This window comes from Pseudorasbora parva, chromosome 4 (genome assembly GCF_024679245.1).
Source record: "Pseudorasbora parva isolate DD20220531a chromosome 4, ASM2467924v1, whole genome shotgun sequence".
Lineage (NCBI taxonomy): Eukaryota > Metazoa > Chordata > Actinopteri > Cypriniformes > Gobionidae > Pseudorasbora > Pseudorasbora parva.
In genome coordinates this window covers 31,305,451-31,327,207 of record NC_090175.1, presented here as the reverse complement: position 1 = coordinate 31,327,207, position 21,757 = coordinate 31,305,451, and the positions used below count along the sequence as shown (strand labels likewise).

Genomic DNA, 21,757 nt, shown 5'->3' with positions numbered 1-21,757 from the left:
TCGCCAAATCAAAACTGAAGAAGAAGAAGAAGAAGATGAAACCAGGAAGTGCATGACAGAACATGACAGTGAACATGAAAACCTTAAAACATGAAACATGAACCATACCCGAAACACCCTGTGATACTGTGTCATTATTCCAGTTTTTTTTTTCCAAATAAAAAGTTTAACTGTTACCCCTCAGAAAAAAGTACTTTCCTCTCTTGTCAAGATTATAGCCTGCTGTTAAGTGTGCGCGCTGTGTCACATAAGGGCGTATGCATAGATGCATCAGGTCAATTACATGGTGAAATTTTTCGTTTGATAGGTTCATGAAAAGGTTTATCCCACACCTCTCTGTGGGTACTTGACACTGGACTTCAGGCATTTTGGCATTTCCTTCTCCCCAGTCTTCCTCCAGACTCTGGCACCTTGATTTCTGAATGACATGCAAAATTTGCTTTTATCTGAAAAAAGTACTTTGGACCACTGAGCAACAGTCCAGTGCTGCTTCTCTGTAGCCCAAAAGTAGCTTGACCGGGGGAAGGCGGCACCTGTAGCCCATTTCCTGCACACGCCTGTGCATGGTTAGCCTGACAAGCCAGACCCACATCAAGATGTTTGGTCTGGAAACTCACCATTGACAGGGCTCAATCCGAGGGGCGGGATAAACGGTTGTCTTTCAAACTCCCTCTGCACGCGTTAGGAGCACTACCACCAACCAGAGCAACGAAGGTGAAACAGAGCTTGTTGATAGATTAAACATTCGCCGTATCCGGTCAGCAAAACTCAGAACACATATTCCCTTTTTAAGAATGACTTCAGTGCCATTCTTTGTTCTTTTCTCAGAGAAAAATTTAACTCCAAGTCTTCCAGAGTCGCGGTCAAAGCTGATTCGAAAGACCACCGTTCGCCAGTTTCTGTGTTTACTAGAAGCACGCAAACGCAACTCGGCCGTCCTCATTATGGCCCCGCCCACTGACTCTATACACAATGTGATATGCCCGGCAAGAGTTAGGCGAATACTGCTCAGAAGTGTATTGAGAGTTGCTAGACGACACTCGCGGGCAGATTCAATTTGCTGACGCTAGGGTGCTTCTAGATTTCTAGGCTAGTGCACGGTGGCTCTGGATGTTTCTACTCCAGACTCAGTCCACTGCTTCCGCAGGTCTCCGAAGGTCTGGAATCGGTCCTTCTCCACAATCTTCCTCAGGGTCCGGTCACCTCTTCTTGTTGTGCAGCATTTTTTGCCACACTTTTTCCTCCCCACTGACTTTTTGGGTTTTCATGAGTTGTATGCCCAAAATCATCAGTATTAAAACAATAAAAGACCTGAAATATTTCAGTTGGTGTGCAATGAATCTAAAATATATGAAAGTTTAATTTTTATCATTACATTAAGGAAAATAATGAACTTTATCACAATATGCCAAAATTTTTGAGAAGGGCCTGTATGGATGTAATCTGATGAATATGTTTACTGAATATGTTTTAAATGGCCTTTTTTTTAAACGTGTTGTCTTAAAAAAAAATAAAAAATAAAAAATCTGTGTTTCCACAGAGTTTTGCCTTCACTGGTTGAAGAGATCTTTGATAGAATAATTTTCTCATGCTCTGGTAACAAAGACACTTGTGTTAAGTTCTTTGTCTACTGGGGGTGAATGGGAACAACTTCAGCTGCGTTTACCACTGAACTGGATATCTGACGTTTCTTTGAAAAATGTGTAAACATTTTTATTTCAAATCTATTTCTTCATGCCAAATGAGGAATCACAACACAGTGGTTACTATAATTCATGCATGAAAGGTTTATTTTTCTTTTTTGTTGTTTTTGACAATACTAACACCTTGAATGTACAATGAAGATTCAAAGATATGCCAGACAAGTATCATTTTTATTAGTACAATAATAGATGCAGCAAAAGCATTATTTTATAAAAATGACACCATCAGAAGCTGTTGCCTTGCCTAGCCTTTAGTCTTCACAGCCAAATTTTTCTCCTATGATCTTTTGAGGTTCAGGTATGATTTTGCTCAGAGCTAGATTCATTGGGCTTTCATACAAATAGTATTCTGGACCAATAAACACCATCACACCATCATCATTACAGAGGCCAGCATCAATTTTAAGGAAGGGAATAGGTCTCTCATTTTTAACAACTCTGGGTGTGGCCACAAGATCAACTTCATATATCTTTTGACCTGAGGAGGAAAATAAGACAGTTTGTTGGTAACTCAAAGATATAAGAGAGAAGGACCTAATTTCTGTTATTTCAGAGAAATTGGTTTAGGTAACCTAAAGTTCTCATTCAAACATTTGTTCAGTATCTCACTATGGGTTATAGACAACTAAATAAAAATAGGTTTGACATATTTAGTCCATGAAAAAAAGGGAGAAAAAAATTTGAGCTGTAACTTCTTGAGAAAGGAAGTGAGAACCCAATTTTAAATGCTGGTCCCCACAACAAGGAATAGAAAAACAGCAGAAAGAGAGAATATGCAGAAAAAGAAAAGCTCAGAAACCCAACTGTACCTAGAATGACAGCTCATCCTTGAATAGTTAGGTGGTCAACCTTTACAAGGATCAGCTGAGAATAATTTCATATATGATCTACACAGGAAAGGGAACAAAGTAGGGACAACTAGAAGTAATATATATATATATTAGGGAGTGTTGGGACAGTTATGGTGTAATTGGTGCTTCCAGGATTGGACATGCCAGAGGCGTTTCCCATAGTGAGATACCATTTGAATGTTTAAAAGAGACCCAAATGCAATAATTTTATATTTCTGTTACAAAATACCAGAAGCAAGTAAACAGCGGACCAAAGAAAAACAGAACTGAGCTCCACAAAGAGAAAACCACAAATGGACAAGAACTGACAAGGAACACAGAAAACACAAGGGCTTATATACACAGAGGATTAATTGTCTAGTGTGACAAGTGAACATGCACGGTGCACACAACGGACCCTTTTCTTAGACTGTGATGTGTTTCCACAGTTATCAATATTGTAAATCTAGTCATAACCCGAGACATTCCATATATCGAGGGAACTCGCACTGCATCGTCTTTGGACGACACTCTGGGGAACGAATACCCACTATGCCAGAGGAGAACTGGCACTCCGACTGAGTCTGGTTTCTCCCAAGGTTTATTTTTCTCCATCATGCCCTGATGGAGTTTTGGTTCCTTGCCACTGTCGCCTTTGGCTTGGCTTGCTCAGTTGGGGACACTAAAATTATGATCAAAGTTATTCAACTAATTATACAAATAAAATGTATGAATTGGGTTTTAATTAATTCTATAAACTATAATACAGATCTGCCAACATTGTCGCTATATGATAAATTAAAATAAGCTGATAACATCACTGTTTTCTCCAGAACGACTGTACAGCCAAATCTAATTGTGTTGCAATATTATCCTGTTTGACACTGTGAAGCTGCTTTGACACAATCGTGATTGTAAAAGCGCTATATAAATAAAGTTGATTGATTGATATGCCATGCTGAGTCACTAACGCCCAGATGTGAGCCGGAGTCCAGGCACACCCAGGGCGTTAGCACCCTAGCACCAGGCGTCTCAGGGAGATGCAGACTGTAGAATCTTATGAAGATGTGCGGGGTGGCTCACCAATCTCTTGTAGTGAGGCCCCAGAAAGGAGGGCCACCGAGGAGGCCATGCCCCTGGTAGATAACACCCTTACGGCCATTGGTGAAGGCAAGTCGTGCACCCGATAAGCCATGGTTATAGCCTGGACAATCCAATTAATGATTGTCTGCTTCGCAGCAGGCAGCCCTTTCTTGGGTGGGCCAAAGCACACCAACAGTCGGAGGTCTCATCCTCCGAGGCCCACGGAGGAACCGTACAACCAGATGGGATTCCCCAGAGGCCCATCACCTACATGCAAGCGAAAGGACTCTATGGCCGCCACATACACCTTAAGTGTGGATGGGGTAAGACCGGCGGAGAAACGTGGGCCAGAACCAGAGGTTCCACATCTCTGGCCGGGAGTGAAATATCGTTCCCTCTGCCTGAGACAGCAGATCAGAGGAATCTGCCACGGGAGGCTGTCTAGCAGTGCTACAATGTCCATGAACCAAACCCGGGTTGGCCATCAGGGTGCTACTAGAAGTAGACTGATCCCTTCTCGGCAGACCCGCTCCAGAACTCCTGGGAGCAGAGTGATCCAGGGAAATGCATAAAGAAGAATGCCGGGCCTCCCACAGACCTCTCGCAAAATGGTTGTCCATGCATCTGTTGAAACGGTCCTCCGGCAACACGATGCTCCTAGCCCTGATCCCCGGGACAGAAACCGAGTTGTCCTCCACATGTCGAGAGAACGAAGGCACCTTTACGTTACTCTGATCATACAGGCTGGATTTCCCCTCGGAGAAAACGCCTTGGCTTTCAGCCACGACTTGAGGGGTCTCATGTACCACCAGTGGACTCGATACACGCAGGAGACAACTGTGCCTGCATCGTCATTGAGTCCCTTACAACTCCCAGGAACTTAGTCCGCTGGGAGGGCCTCAACATGCTCTTGCTCATGTTGAGTCTCAGCCCCAAGCACTTTATATGCACCAGAATGACATCTCGATGCCGAACCGCCATCTCATGTGACTTGGCCAAAATTAGCCAGTTGTCGATATAATTGAGCACTCGGAAGCCCTGAAGTCTCAGCAGAGTTAGAGCTGCATCCATGCATTTGTTGAAAGTGGGAGGGGAGAGAGCCAGGCCAAAGGGAAGAACCCGATACTGGTATGCCTTGCCCCCGAAGGCAAACCTTTAAGAATTTCCTGTGACATGGAAGGATGGAGATATGGAAGTAAGTATCTTTCAAGATACTTACAAGTAAGTATCCTTGGACTGGATCTGTGTCAAGATGGCAGGAATCGTGAGCATCCTGAACCTGAATCTCCTCAGAGACCAGTTCAGGATACTTAGATCTATTACAAGAAACAACCCCCCATCCTTTTTGGGAAATATAAAGTACCGACTATAGAACCCAGACTTCCGGTCTGCCAGAGGAATGTACTCTATGGCCTTCATTCCGCAACAGGGATTGCACTTCCTGTTCCATCACTGATGTCTGCTTTGGAACCACAGTAGTCCAAACCAAACTGTTGAACCTCTCGAGGCTGGTCTCGGACATCAACCGCAGTTGACTAGAACAATTTTTGTTGTGTGCGTGAACAATCGCTGCCCAGCCGCAGGTGTTTTTCAAGGCAGCTGAGGCAATGTGCGTGCACAGGGAGTCGGTGTAGCCCGAGGAACACAGTGGCAACTCCCGGAGATGGGGACGATGGGGATGGCCTCAGCTTTCCGTCACGAGGGGGACAGCTCTCCACGGACCCGGCGCAGCTAGGCCCGCTTGCCAGCAGCCTTCTTTGCCAGAACGACGTCCCTCAGGTCACCCTCCTTCTAAGAGGCATGCTGACGCGAACTTTCTTCTGCCGCGGCTGTATAATTTCTGTATGTCATGATTGACATATGTCTTGTCCAATCAGCGGTCAGTATTCCATTCACCGCGTCACTTCCGTTGTGTGGCACATTCCCTTTCCGTTAAGAATCTGTCATTGTAATTTTTTTTGGGGTCTGGTAAAAGTGTTTTGCATCTTTTTAAATTGTTTTCATAAATGTACATTTGTTTCGTCCTTGGTAAAAAAAAAAAAAAAGCCAATGTAATTGTGTTTTATGATAGGTAAAAATGTTTTCCAAAATGTAAATTTGTCTCGAGCATCTGAAACTGAAACAGAGGCCATGTCTTCTAGTCTTGTTTGTTTCTTATTGCTATTATCATATATTATTTTATTATATGTATATTCTTGTGAGCATTAAAAAACAACACCATCCGACATTCACGTGAGTTTTTTTACAACTCGCTCACATCACCTTTAAGTTATATCAAGCGTGAACTCAATGTTACATTTATACCCTTTCTGCTGTGTTCTTTGTGTTTTGAGTTCAGCCCCCGTTACCCAGTTTCTCCCCAGTTGTCCTAATGAGATATGTCTATCACCTGTGTCCTGTTAATCACCTTGTTAGCCCTGTGTATTTATTTCTCAGTTTCCCCTCAGTGTTTGTCCGTCGACGTTCGTGTATAGAGGGAATGCATCAACGTCACTTTTCCGCCCTAATACGTCCCGGGGCTGAGTGGCAGAAGAGCTCTTGTTAATGGAGGAAAACAAGAGTAGAGCAAACGATCCTTACAACATACCAAAGGTTTAGTGATCAATGGATGATGTGCAGCCAGGAATCATGTTTTCCTGAGATTTTTAGGAGCCTGATTTCGACATGAATGTTTATAACTGTCATTTATCACATTTTTCGAGTGAATCCTGCATGTATATGTGAATGGGTCAGTGTTTTGAAGCATGTAGTGGTGGTAATATCGTATTTCCTCAAATAAAAGCCTGTAGTCAATTAAACGATCATAAGGTCAATCATCTTGTTAGCCCCGTGTATTTACTTCTAAGTTTCCCCTCAGTGTTTGTCCGTTGACGGTTGAGTATTGTGGTGTGTTTGGATGTTCCTGAGTTGTTTCTATTAACAGTTTCCTGTTCCAAGTTCTCCTGCGCCTTCATGAGTTTGACCTTCACACTATGTTTTCAACACTCAGATGCACACGGAGATGACTGCCAGTCAGAAGCGATAGTCTACAGTAAAAATGTTTTTAAAATATTGTACTTTTACTTAGAAACACTTATTGTTTCACTTCAGAATACCCTGATTCATCCATTGGTGTCGTAGTTATTGCTGTTTGAACTTTTAGGAACCCAAATGAGTTTTCATTAGCAGAGATTATTTATTTTTCATATGAAGAAATAAAATTGTATACATATCGGATGGCATAAGGGTAAAAGACAAATAAACGGTGTGGACATTTCTGCGTATACTGTATTTTCAGTGTAACAGTTACATAATGTAAAATATACTAGCTAGAGACATATGGAATTCCTTCTTAAGCTCCATTTGTGGTAAGGACGCAAAAGAAGAGGAACAAATGGAGGATGAAGATCTGTTTTTATTAAATTTTATTTACGTTTTTTAAATAAAGGTTTCTGAGGGATATCAGTTTGTTTATGTTTTTATTGTACTTACACTGTAACTACATGGAAACAAGAGGGGAACAAGAGCCACTTTAATTTACAGCCCACAGATTTGTACTTACCCTGTAACTACAAGGATAATTACCCCTTAATTAAAAAAATACTTGCAGTATACATAATTTGTTAATTATGTTGTTTCCTGATAGTTACCCATTTATTCCCCCAATATTACATATTATTCCCTTATACCTAAACATATTTACTTTATAGTTACACTTTAATTACTGAAAGTTATGCTGCATATTTGCTTTACTTACGTAGTACTTTCCGAGCTGTAATCTAAAGCGTTACCCAAGTTTTAGGGCTGGACAATATATATATAAAATATATATAAGTGATCATCTAGATTTAGACCAAATATTCAATTTATATAAGGCATTCACAGGCAAATTAGCTTTATGTATTTCCTCGGCATTGAAATCAGGCTCATTAAAATGTTAGGAACCACATTTTCTGGCTCTATGTCAATTTCCATGGATCACTGGATCTTTGCTTAGTTGTAAGGAACACTATATCTATATCACTATATGAGTCCTACCTTTAGTTTAAACTGATAATCGTTCATTTTACTCCAGTCATGCAGCAGCTCTTCTGCCACTCAGTCCAGCTGAGGGGGCATGTCTGGTCATTTTGTTTCCTGTGTTAATTTTCTGGTCTTGTCCATTTCATTATTGTTTAGAGGTACTCAGTTTTCATGGTTTCTTTGTTTCCTGATTACTGTAGTTTTATTATATAAATATTAATGGCCATTCCTGCATTTGGATCATCTGTCCCATTATGACACTGTAAAGATCTAGTTAGGAATTGCTCTAGGAAGTGAAGGGAATGTTACATTTAAATGCTTATAATTATTACATCCTTCACTACTTCTACTACCTATCTACTGCATACACTGTTTATATAAATGCTGTTGAATGATCTGCTGATGCATGCTGATGAAAATCACATTGTTCATACCTTGTATAAAGTGTACAATGTGCTGTTTTGGACACAAAAAGGCTGCATCCACAGGACCGTCGATGCCTAGTTCTTCTTTCAGAGGTTTAGGGTAGCCATCTATGAGAGTATAATGGGTTGCTGACTTGTAGATATAGACTTGACCACTCTATTTGTGAAAAAGAAAAAGAGAAAATCTGTCTATGCTGACCACTGCCTCTTTGAAATTGGACAAATTAGAGAAAATACTGAAATGTAAGGCTAAAATAATAGCAATGGACATCTATTTAATCCTTAGATGATTTTATGTATTGAGTTTACCTGGATGATGTACATATTATCACTATAAGAAAAAACAGCATCCACTCCACCAGAGACTTCCTTCCATAATCTTGAAATAGGGAAATAGTGACTGCCATCTCGGTGTGTGTCCAAACGCAAGTACATTGCATCTGTAAGTAAAGTGTAGTTTAAGTTGTAAATTGTAAGTTTTGCATAATAAGATAAAAAATTATATAGCAATGAAGCTGTATTTATTTAAAAGTAGAATTACCACTGAATGCATATGATCTCCCTTTATCATCTGTAGTGACGGCATTCAGCTTGACCTCACTGCAGCGTAGTCTTCTTGCATCTCCATGACCTAAGCAATTTCAACTAGATATTGAGTCAACATTCAAGATTACATTTAATTTTTAAAAGCAGAACTTATAATAGAGATTAACTTTGTGAGTAAAGGGAAAGCTCAGAATGGACATGAAAGCAGAACTCACCAAATCCTTCACCACACCTCATGAAATAGTTTCGAACATCCTTAGGATATGTCCCAGTGACCTCCCCAGAAACAGGATGGAATCTAGTAAAGTTGTTACCATGGAAACAGTAATAGTGCTCTAGCCAGCGAAAGGCAGATGTACAGTTTGGCAAGTGTGCCCACATCTTCTTCTTAACCGCCTTTGTCTTGAGGTCAAAGCTGAAAATTGTATTTCCTGGAGAGGTTTATTGTGTTTTATATTAATGTGCAAATCACATATAAGCAATGTAACAAATTCTATTGTAACAATGCTATTGTATACTCATAATAGGTGTATACTAAGTATATAATAGATTTATAAGTTTTAAGATTATAAGTATTTATAAGTTATTTAAGTCACCCAAGCTTTAAATAACTAAATAAAATTGTCATTGTTGATGCAAACATATAGAGCATTAATAACCTTTGAAGAACAGCACTGAATCAGTGATGCATTCTCCTTTGGGACACTCAACAGCAGCATCTAAGTGGCTGGGGATACCAGGAAACTCCTGCTGTATCTCCACAGGGTAGCCATTCTCAAGGGTATAGTTGTAAAAGCTAAAGACTTTGTCATCCTTAATAGAAAATCGAAAATATTAATTAGCATTGAACTGCATTTATATGGTTATTATATTATATACTGTAGGCTTGGGTTTTCACAGTGTAAACACAGTGTTCTTAGTTGTGCAAAGAAAAATGAAAGTTGATTTCAAACTACTATGTAATGCATAATAAGCACCAGAAAAAAGTAGATGTGGTCATGAACACTGGTATCTTCTTGATGGTGCATGCGGAAGGCTGCATCAACATGACCCAGGTGATGATAGTCATCCAGTTCTTTGAATATGCTGTTTGAGAGCTTAGCTGATCCAGAGAAACCTTTCCATAAATGGTCACCTGAATATACATGTATATATAAATATATGTAAATGAAATTTAACTTGACCCTGTATGGCCATGTTAAGACATTTCAAAAATATGGTGAGGAATAATAAAATTATTCAAAAAATATCAAAGCAGACCTTTGAAAAAAAAAGTGTTTCCTTTTTCATCAGGAGTGATGGCATCAAACTCAATGCCTTTACACCGGTCAGGTTTGGCATCATGGTGGTCCTCCCCTTTAGGATGACTCTCAGGTGCATCTATAGTGATATGATTACATGAATTTATCATTTATGACATCTAGAGCATAGAGTGGATAAAGAGAATGTATACTGCCACTATGCATCCAGTTTATATTCAAACACGTTTAACCCTTAACATACCATCAGCATAATAATATGGTGATAGTAAAAGCCTCCAGTGTGGTAAGAAGACATTTTCAAAAATGTCAGAAAATGTGAAAAACTGTAGTCATAGATTTTCATGCTTACCTTTTATCATGGCATCATGGGGGCTGAAATAAAGAAAACAATTTAAATGCTTTAAGCCCATGCCCATGAAACAAACTGAAGTAAAATGAAATAAGCAAGGACAATATTACACACGTCTAAATTTATCAAAATGTTTTAGATGGCCAAATATCTGTGAATTAAATTGCATAAATTTATATCAATTCAATTTGGCCAACTGAAAACATTTCATGTGAACAGTCACCAGAAAATTTTCAATTTGAGACCTGAATTTTCTTTTCTTTTTTTACAGTTTGTTTTTGGACTTTAATCAGTCAGTATTGATTGTTCTGTGTTATTGATTGTTCTCTGTAGTGTTCTGCAACAGCACAAACAATGATAGCCTAAATTTAAACAAAACAGAGGTTTATGGAAATATGCTGGTCAAATATGAACTAAAATAGTTTTTCATAATCACATTTATTCGACAGAAAGCTAAATATATGCAAGTGTTTTACTGTATGTAAGAGCATGGATAAAATGTTTTCCAAACCATTTAAATAATTAATATGAAAATTTTGTGAAAGATATAAAACCCTAAGACTACAGTACAAGAGTGCTGTAACTAAACTAATACTTATTTGTTGATTTTTAGAAAACTAAAGGCTGTTTTAGATCTATTTGCAGTCTTTTCTAGATCAAATGTGATACTCACACTGGAGCCCCGTTGCTCAGAGATAGAGCCAAGCATACATACAAGGAAAGAAACACTGCTGTCATAATGAGCTGTTCACTTGATCCAGGTTAGCTGAAAAGGTACTGAAGTCAATGGCACCAAAGCAGGGACTGCACCAGGCTTTTATAATGGTGCTCTCAGTGGGTGGATTCAATGACTGTTGGAGTGTGAACTGTAATCCTTTGGTAAACATGACCAAATTTACTGACAGAACAGGGGAGAAGATTCCATTATTACAAAATCCCCATTTTAGATAATCAATCATTAACCCTGTTAAATAATAAAATAAATACAAAAATGGCATGAGTTCCCCAAGACCAAGTACCTTAAGTGCAGTCTTTGCACTAGCAGCCCAAAGTAGCTTTTCAATAAGAAACTTGACCCTTATCTGACGACAGTCCTTTAAAAACTTCTTACCCATATAAACATTTTGGATAGATAAAACACACACACACACACACACACACACACACACACACACACACACACACACACACACACACACACACACACACACACACACACACACACACACACACACACACACAAACATGTTGGTCTATGTGGTTTACAGGGACTCTCCATAGGCGTAATGGTTTTTATACTGTACAAACCGTATTTTCTATCCCCCTACACTGCCCCTGCCCCTAAACCTACCCATCACAGGAAACATTCTGCATTTTTACTTTCTCAAAAAAACATAATTTAGTATGTTTTTAAGGCCATTTGAATTATGGGGACATTTGATATGTCCTCATAAACCACATTTATAGTGTAATACCAGTGTAATACCCATGTAGTTATACAAATTTGTGTCCTCATAAACCACATAAACAGGCTCACACACACACACACACACACACACACACACACACACACACACACACACACACACACACACACACAGTGCACTGAACACTGTGTAAAACTTAAGGCAGCATGAGAACTGACTATGTAATTGTCTTACATAATTTAAAGAATTATAACAACAACTGATTAATGACAATGGTTTTAAACATTGTGTCTAATTTATTTAAACCTATAAGATATATGCACTAAGCACAGGCAAATCAAGAAAAAGACAAAAAAATAACACTTTAGTAATCCCATGATAACAGAGATAGCACGTTATTTACGTTTAATGTCTCATTATATCTTTAAAATAGTCAAACGTATTACTTCATTACAAATGTTTTACTAAATTTTCAACAATCAAAATCAAACAAAAAGAGAAGAAACCCATTCCAAATATCCTTACATCAGATCTATACTAGATAAAATTAATTATTTTCAGATATCTTGAGATCTCTAATTAAGTGATTTTCTAGACATGATTTACAGTTTTTCTCAATTTGCTAAAACACAATTTCTAAAACTTTTCTCCATTTTTTGAAAACAGTAAACACAAAACCTCTTCAAGCACTATTTACAAAACCTCTGACTCCTCTGGTAAAATGAAACTTTCGCCTCAAAACAGTTTGACCTGTGTTCAAAATCAAACACTGCTCTCACATCATCAACAAAGTGATCCAAATTATATACACTATCAAGCAGTCAGTAAACAATACACCAAAAAAATAGAAAACACATTTGTGGCGAGGTGGATGAGCGAGAGACATGGGAGGGGCGAACGAGACCAGTGTGTAATTACGAATGAACGTCACCTGTGAGCCACGCTGGCGAGTCCTCTCTTGAGGGAGCTCGGAGGCATAAGGACAAGCAAAACCAGTGAAGAACGAGAGAGGACTAGGCCTAAAATTTTATGTTATGGTTTTTTTTATGTTTAACTATATGTGTTACTCGTTACTTTCAGAACATATGCACATAACTCATTTTGGCATATACATTATTATAATTAATTGCACAATAAATACAATTTGTGCTATACATATGCATTTCCATTAGATCGGACTGATTTTTACAGTACTGTACCCTGCATCTCACAAACTTGTCCTTTTTCTCTGTGATACGTTAATTATTGTTATTTGCTGATATGAACCTGCAACCAGTCAAAATGTACTAAGCAGTCAGTACTGTTAAGAAATGGAAAGCAAAATATTCAGGGCAATACAATTTGTTCATTGTACAGTATACAGCCTACAATGCACTATACTTATACTGGTTGTGTCTCATCATTTGAAACAGGTTAAATCAATTTTTAGTGGTTGTGTTCAATCAATGACATTGTGTTCCCCATTTGTATTTGATTGTTGCCACATGTGTTTACCAGTATGAATGACATGTGCATTAAGAATGCAGAATGTGTTTTGAGAATGAGAATGTGTTTTTGCGTGAAAGTCTAAGTGAGATCTGTGAAAAATTGTGTTTTACCATGAGAAAAATTGTGTTTTACCATGTGAAATGGTTTAATGTATTCTCAACAGACTGCATTCTGTCTTAGCTAAATGTGTTCAGGCAATTGATAACTTGGCAATTGTGTTTTAGTAATTGAGGAAAACTGTAACATTCTTAATACTACTTAGCCCCTCAAAAGGTATTAAAGGGATACTTCACCCAAAAATAAAAATTATCCCATGATTTACTCACCCTCAAGCCATCCTATGCCATCCTTTCAGTCTAAAACAATCAGAGTTATACAAAAAATATATAATTGATCTTCAAGCTTTATAATGGTAGTAAATAGTACTAACAGCCATATCACTTTATAATGGTACCAGTTGCAATATCACTATGTAGCCCAAGACTGGTTTCCCACTGAAGCTAAGCAGGGCTGACCCTAGTCATTACCTGGATGAGAGACCTCCTGGAAAACTAGGTTGCTGCTTGTAGAGGTGTTATTGAGGCCAGTAGGGGGTTATTGAGGCCAGTACTCACCCTGTGGTCTGTGTGGGACCTAGGGCCCCAGTATGGGACACTATACTGTCATTAAGCACTGTCCTTCAGATGAGACATTAAACTGAGATCCTGTCTCTGTGGTCATTAAAAAATCCAGTAAAAAAGCAGGGGCGTAACCTGGACAAATTTACCCATCGTCCTCTGTCCATCATCATTACCTCCTAATAATACCCATATACTGACTGGCTTCATCACTCTTTATCCTCTCCACCAATAAGGTGTAATAAGGTGTTCTGGTGCAATATGGCTGTCATCGCATCAACCAGGTGGATTCTGCACAATGGTGTTGGTTGAGGTTGACACTTCTGAAAGTATCCATAAAAGTAATAAAAGTAATCCATTCAATTTCAGGGGCTTAATAAAGGCCTTCTGAAGCAAAGTTATGCGAGAAAAATATTCATATTTAAAACTTTACAAACTAAAATAACTAGCTTCCAAGAGATGGCCTATGCAAGTTGACTTATGACAAAAGAGTAACTTCTAAAGCGATGTATGATTTAGGATATAGGATGTAGGAGTAGCGTAAACTTTGATGTAGGGCTGGGCAACAAGCTCAAGCTCCTCTTATATCAAAATCCTCTGACATTTAAATTATCGTTTTAGACTTCTAATTTGTGACCAGTGTTTTGTTTTGCTTTATCCTCTATGCTTCCGCATTCGTCAGTATGCCTTGTGTCAGTCAGGGGTTACTCTTTCACTGCAAATTGATGTTTATGGCCGTCTGACGGACACTAGTTAATTTAGTTTTAAATATTATATTATATCATTATATTATACAATTTTTTTTCTTACACAAACTTTCTTCTTTTTCTTCAGAAAGGGCCTTTATTAATCCCCATGAGCCATGTGGGAGTACTTTTATGATGGATGGATGCACTTTTTTGGGATTTAAAATCTTGTCTCCCACTCACTGCCATTGTAAATTTTGGAAGAGCTAGAGCATTTTTTTTTATACATCTCCGATTGTATTAATTTGAAAGAGAAAAAAAGCCATGTACACTTAGGATGGCTAACCCTTTGAATAGAGTTTATTAATCAATCAGATGTCAAAAAAAACTAATGTATTTCATTTTATTAGGAACTTATATTTAAAGGTTACCAACATGTAAACCTTATTTGTAACAATAAATTTTAATGCAGTGATTCATGCTGTCTGATACTACAAGGTGGCCATCAGGCAGCAAAGTAAGGCCTCTAGGGCTGCTCAGACCTTGACTCACAATAGACTGACCAACACCCACAGCAGGATAAAGCAAAATACAATGCTGTTTCCCCCAGTCTGCAACCAGGACATCTCCATCTGCATCAATACAAATGCCCCAAGGACACGAAAGGACAGGACCCATGCCAGAGCAGATACCCAAGATACGAATGGTGTTCCACCCAGGTTCTAGCACCTTTATACAAGGTGCCCGTCCAGTTTCATTGCCCCTCTCCGAGACGGCAATCAAACCAGATGTCAAGCAAGTTGCCACCAGGTAAGGTCTATTGAATCCTGCAACAACTGTGCGCTCCATCTTAGCTCCTGTCTTATGATCCAGCTTTAAGGCTATTAAGGTACCACGCCGGATATCTGCCACCAAAAACTCATCTTGCTGTGTCACAGTGACCCCTCTTGGAGCTTCCAGATCTTGCTGAGCACCAGCTGACCCTGATCCTCCAAACGTCTGCAGAAGGCGGCCATGACGGCTAAAAACTAGCAGTACACGTTCAGCAGCACAAGTAAGGGCTATTAAGCCCTTGCTATTACCAGCGACATCAAAGAAGTTGCGGCAATGTCTGGAGGTGCCCTCACATGCTGGAGGAGAGATTTGTTGCACAACGTTTCTCTGTAAATCAGTTATCTGCACACGGACATTGCCACAGTCCACCACAAACAGTTGCCCTTGAGGAGTTGCATGAAGTCCACTGGGTAAGGTGAAGTCAGTGCGTCCTGATCCTTGTTTACCAATTTTTTTGACCAGATGTCCAATTTTTAAATTCTTCTTCTCATCCTCAGTCTTAAACAGCCCCATGTTTGATCTCTCTCTACTTCTTTTATCTTTCTTCTGTTCACATCTGTTTTGCTGCATAGCTTTTCCCTCTATTGCAGACATAGAAAAAGATCTGGGAATTCCACCGGAAACATCAGAGCAGTCAACGGTTGAATGGTGTTTTGATTCCCAGGTCTCAGAAACTTCATGGCCTTGTCCTGAATTAGAACAGGGAGGACTCTCTGAGAGGCATGGGTTAATCTTTCTCTTTAAGTTCTCACATTTTCTTTTATTCAAAGCATGGCCCCTGGCAGAAAGGTCAGCTGTAGAGATAGACTGTCTATTTTTCCTATTTGTTGAATTCCAATGGCTGCTTGCTGACCTAACAATAAATGTGTAACTGGAATCAGTGCTATCTGCTGGAGAGGAAGGTTGTCTCAAATCAGAATTAGTAGGTGCTGTATTATTATTTGCATAATGAAATATTCCTCCTTGGAATAATTGACTTCCTTCATATGGTTTGGGTTCATTCTCTTCAGGGGGACAAGTAAATTCATTACTAGAGACTGAGAGCAGAGTCTTTTGATTTCCTTTTGATTTAGAAAGAGGAGATTTTCTGTCTCTGTTTTGTCCAGTTACTGGCCATTTGTCTTCTGACTCTCCCTGGTTTGACACTGGATGGATAGCCAAAAACAGGTCATCTCCACGGATGTCAGAACCAGGAAATTCCAAGTCCTCATCCTGAGATGACTCAGAATTATCCCGTTTGTAAGGCAAAAGCTTTCTGGGTTTTTGGCTTGGCAGTTTTACATCTCCTCCCAATGTATTCTCCTCACTTGTTGATATCCTAATCTTCCTGACAACTCGAGAGCTTCCAGTATTTGTCTTGGATGACTCTTTGTCTATTCCACCTATAGCTCCATTAAATTGAGTGTGTAGTTTTTCAGACACAGCCACATGGTTCTCATGTGCCAACTCTCCAGAATGGATAGCACACTTGTGGCCCTGTGGTCCACACACACCAACTGGAAAGCTCAGGTTGTTCTCTTGCACTACAACCTCTCCAAAAGGTATGGTATAAGGCTGTGGGCAAGGCTGGAAATTTACATTTTTTAGAGAGAGGGAGATCTCCCATGGTTGTATTAGCTCCCGAACACCCCTCAGTAATTGACTTTCGTTGGGTACACTGGGGCATCTACCCCACATGTGGATCTGTTCTCTCAGTTGGCACACCTTTCTCAGCTGCCTGTCTATCAGGGACTGTCCTACCCGAGCAGCGGCTGAATTCTCTTTTTTAATCTGTTGTACGTCTTGCTGGATATTCCTATATATTTGCTCCACTCTCTCCAGCAAATAGCGTTCTTCTCTCTGAGCTGCAAGCATAGCAGAATCCAAACCACGGTTAACTTTGTCCACTTCTGCAGTTTGCCATTCCCTTAGCTGCTGGAGTTCCTGCTCACTCTGTGATAGGTCAAATAGTGCTTGTGTTATCCAGTTGGGAAAGGAGCTGAGAGACTTGGAGGAGACCTCATGTTTTTTTTCAAAGATTGAAATGAAATGCCGCACAGGGGACCTGGGAACTGGTTGAGATACAATTGCTGGAAAGGGTCTCCTGTGGAAGTGTGACCCAAGCAGCATCATTCTAAACCAGGGGGCTGTTTGCACTTCAGCTTTACTGTTAATACCTGTTGGTAAATAAAAAAAAAACAAAACAAAAAAAAAAAACTCTTGTAAAAAATACCATAAACATATACAGTAAAAAAGTATATATATATATATATATATATATATATATATATATATATATATATATATATATATATATATATATATATATATATATATATATATATATATATATATATATATATAAGGATTATTAGCAACACCTGTTCAATTTCTCATTAAAGGGGTGGTTGCAATTTCACTTTTTAAACTTTAGTTAGTGTGTAATATTGCTGATTGAGCATAAACAGTTTCTGCAAAGTTACCACATTCAATGCAAACGGAGATATTGCAGTTCAATGCAAACGGAGATGTTGTCTTTTAAAGTTGGACTACAGCAAGCTTCTTCACGGGTTGGTGATATCATAAATCCTTGCTAGTCAGCGCAGATGTGAATTCTGCCTGTAATGGTAAGGGCCGTGGCATCTCCAGACAACCTGTGTTTGGCACTTCAGCCAATAAAAACACATGAAACTACATTTGGCCATCTAACCAATCTAAGACCATTGCGTTTTTCGGAGATATGGGTTTCATAGAAGCAGGAAGCAAATGAGCCATTCAAAGGACAGTGGAGACAGCGTTGTGGAATTAAGGTAAAATATAAGAAAAATACGGCATAAAAAAGAAGTATTAGGACATTTTATACTGTGCCCCATAAACACAATCAAGCCTAAAAAGGGTGTGGTCCTGGTCAAGACAATCTCCTGAACTCAAAACTGAATGTCAGAGTGGGTAAGAAAGGTGATTTAAGCAATTGTGAACGTGGCATGGTTGTTGGTGCCAGAGGGCCGGTCTGAGTATTTCACAATCTGCTCAGTTACTGGGATTTTCACCAACAACCATTTCTAGGGTTTACAAAGAATAGTGTGAAAAGGGAAAATCATCCAGTATGCAGTAGTCCTGTGGGCAAAAATGCCTTGTTGATGCTAGAGGCCAGAGGAGAATGGGCCAACTGATTCAAGCTGATAGATGTCACAACCACACAGCCACCACCTTCGGACACAGCCATGCCCACTCGTTCCCAATCACCCGAATTCTAGTCAAATGTGCACCATAAAGCACTCCTCATCCCCATAGTCTTTGTCTGGTCTTGCACCGATCTACACCTTTGTTACACGCTACTTACCTGAAGTATACATGCCCATCTTCCTCATCCTCTTCATCCTCGTCTTCGTCCTCGTTGTCGCCATTGTCATCCTCGTGGTCACCGTCTTCACCTGTCTTCACCAAGGGAAGTCTGTTGTCATTGTCCACTACTCTTAGTGTCAAGATTCACCTTTAAGTTCATTCCTGTGTCCGTTACCTCTGTTCAGTAAATCTCACTGAGCACTAACCATCTGTGTCCTTGTCTGTGTCTGACAATAGAAGAGCAACTTTGCCTGAAATAACCACTCGTTACATCCAAGGTATGCAGCAAAGCATTTGTGAAGCCACAACACGCACAACCTTGAGGCAGATAAGCTACAACAGCAGAAGACACCACCGGGCACCACTCATCTCCACTACAAATAGGAAAAAGAGGCTACAATTTGCACAAGCTCTCCAAAACTGGACAGTTGAAGACTCGAAAAATGTTTCCTGGTCTGATGAGTTTTGATTTCTGTTGAGACATTTGGATGGTAGAGTCAGAATTTGGCATAAACAGAATGAGAACATGGATCCATCATTCCTTGTTACCACTGTGCAGGCTGGTAGTGGTGGTGTAATGGTGTGGGGGATGTTTTCTTGGCACACTTTAGGCCAAGCCTGCAGCATCCCTCTCAGATACTGAAGCTTTTGCGCCTCGATCGTCCCCCGGTGACTGGTCCCAGTATAGCCGCCCCTGTGTGTTTTCTAATGGACGCGTGGCAAACTAAACAATAAAATTACACTTCCAATATTGGTAACACTTTATAATAACGTTCAGTTGTAAGTCATTTATAAGTGGTTAGTTAATGAGGAACTAATCATTTACAAAACATTCATAAATGATTATCAAGTGATATGCTAACATTTTATGAATGTTTAGTAAATTCCGTTGCAAGTCATTTACAAGTGATTAGTAAATAATTAACTAATGATTTATAAAACATGACTATGCCTTCATAAATGATTAATGAGTGATTTGTTAATGATTTTACTTATATTTAGTAGATTCAGTTTTAAGTAATTTACAATTGATTAGTTAATGATGAACTAATGATTTACAAAACATGACAATGCATTTCATAAATGTTACTTTTTGTGTTTTGTAGATTCAGTTATACATTATTTACAAGTTATTAGATAATGATAAACTAATCATTTACAAATCATGATTATACATTCATAAATAATTAAGTATAATATGCTAACAATTTGCAAATCTGTGGTAAGTTATCTTTAAAAAATAGCATATCATAAAATAATCAAACAGCTCCTTAGTAAATGGTTATTAAGTTACTAGTTAATATATTATTAATCACTGAAATGTCAGTGTAACATTATATCAAGTCATGAACAAATGATGATCAAGCCATAAGAAAATAATGAATATATAATTTATTGATGCATAATTAATTAAATTATTTTTTTAAGCTGATCTGTTAAAACCCACAAAATGCATTTATGCTAAAGCTATTTTTTCAAAGAATGATAAATTACTAGTTGTCAAATTAATAAACAGTTTAGAACTTAAAGTCAGCATTTTAGACTTAAAGTCAGGGGATTACAGTGTTAAGTTAAATCCTTTCACTTAACAGTTCAGACTTGTGTTCTGTGTGGGGTCTAGTGATAATGTGGTTTTACCCTCCAGTGAAGCATCAGGTGCATGTGTCAGAGAAGACAGCTGACTATACCATCACCAGTCAGCATTTACATTAAAGTCCACAGTACACAGTGTTCATCACCTGCTAGAGATGATGTTGTAAACGCATGAATAAATCATTTACACATCTTTATCACCCGTTACAAATGATCTACAAGTATAAAAGGCATTTACAATGCTTTCTGCATCCCCTAATCAAGTGTAGACTATTCATCACTTATAAATGTTTTACACATCATTCGTAGATATTTCTTACCCATTACAAATGCTCTGTACATGTATACAAAGCATTTACAACACTTTCTGCATCCCCTAATGTAAAGTGTAGACTATTCATCACTTGTAAATGTTTTACACATCATTTATAAATATTTCTCACTCATTACAAATGCATCCATTGATTGCTACAACAAATGTAATGTTAAATGTGAAAATTAAATTCTGCTATTCCTCACCTGTTGCAATAGAAATGTGTAAATATGTAATTTGTCTAATTACTGCAAGCATTTAACTCCTAGTTGTCGCATAACCAATCCCTTCTCTAAACCTACCCGTTTGTGATTTATAAATAAAAAAAAAAAAACAGGCAGATAAGACTGCAGGAACAATTTATTCAAAAAGTACAAATATTCCAATTGTCGCGAGGCCAAACGATCAGCTTTGACAGCATTGGCTGTCATGTGTCATATGACCAATTGCGTCATTACATTAGCTTTGATTGTAAAATGCCATTGGCTCTCATGTGTCATGTGACCGATTGCGTCATGCTAAAGAGTCAGGACAGGAGTATTATTTGAATGATAAATATGATAAATATGCGTTCATAAAGGGATCATCATTTCAATGATTAAAACATTAAGATCAACTCTGTTCTTCACATAAAGATATCGTATGACTTCAGAAAACTTTGAAAGCAACATGAGCTAATACTTTTATACTGTTTTTGGTCAGTTTTTGCAATAAAAAGTAGCCTATTTATATTTATAAAATCGTGTCTACTTTTACAAATGCAAATAATTAATCCGTCTTGATCTGATGCATTGGGATATGCATCAATACATTATATAGGCTACTCATCATTTACTAATGGTTTGATCATCATTTGTTCATGATTAACAATTTATTGAGCTAATGGTATATTCACATTTCAGTGATTAATAATAATAATTGGTAATAAACTAGTAACTTAAACATTTACTAAGGACCTGTTTGATTATTTTATGAAATGCTATTTTTTTAAAGATAGGCCTAACTTATGACAGATTTGTAAATCATTAGCATATTAATCATTTATGAATGTATATTCATGATTTGTAAATTATTAGTTTATTATCTAATAACTTGTAAATAATTTATAACTGAATCTACAAAACATACAAAAAAGTAACATTTATGAAATGCATTGCCATGTTTTGTAAATCCTTAGTTCATTATTAACTAATCAATTGTAAATTACTTAAAACTGAATCTACTAAATATAAGTAAAATCATTAACAAATCACTCATTATTCATTTATGAATGCA

At 38.3% G+C, this 21,757-nt stretch overlaps 1 protein-coding gene across 1 annotated transcript; it reads right to left on the bottom strand.

Annotated features, from left to right (window-relative positions):
- Positions 1-1,763: 1,763 nt before the first annotated feature.
- On the bottom strand, positions 1,764-11,016 carry hpxb (hemopexin b). The gene is made up of 10 exons (XM_067441579.1): positions 10,874-11,016; positions 10,201-10,223; positions 9,850-9,969; positions 9,567-9,724; positions 9,249-9,402; positions 8,805-9,020; positions 8,585-8,674; positions 8,353-8,483; positions 8,053-8,200; positions 1,764-2,181 (listed from the first exon to the last, which is right to left on the bottom strand). Exons 1-10 carry the CDS (start codon positions 10,936-10,938, stop codon positions 1,955-1,957), a joined length of 1,332 nt encoding a protein of 443 aa, XP_067297680.1. The 5' UTR covers positions 10,939-11,016; the 3' UTR covers positions 1,764-1,954.
- Positions 11,017-21,757: the final 10,741 nt, after the last annotated feature.

Excerpts from the sequence above, each read along its gene's own strand:
- hpxb (XM_067441579.1), bottom strand. The coding sequence starts at position 10,938 with ATGACAGCAGTGTTTCTTTCCTTGTATGTATGCTTGGCTCTATCTCTG. Across the intron at positions 9,403-9,566 it reads ACCACATCTACTTTTTTCTG|GATGACAAAGTCTTTAGCTT; the intron begins GTGCTTATTATG and ends TTTTCTATTAAG. Across the intron at positions 9,021-9,248 it reads TTCAGTGCTGTTCTTCAAAG|GAAATACAATTTTCAGCTTT; the intron begins GTTATTAATGCT and ends AAACCTCTCCAG.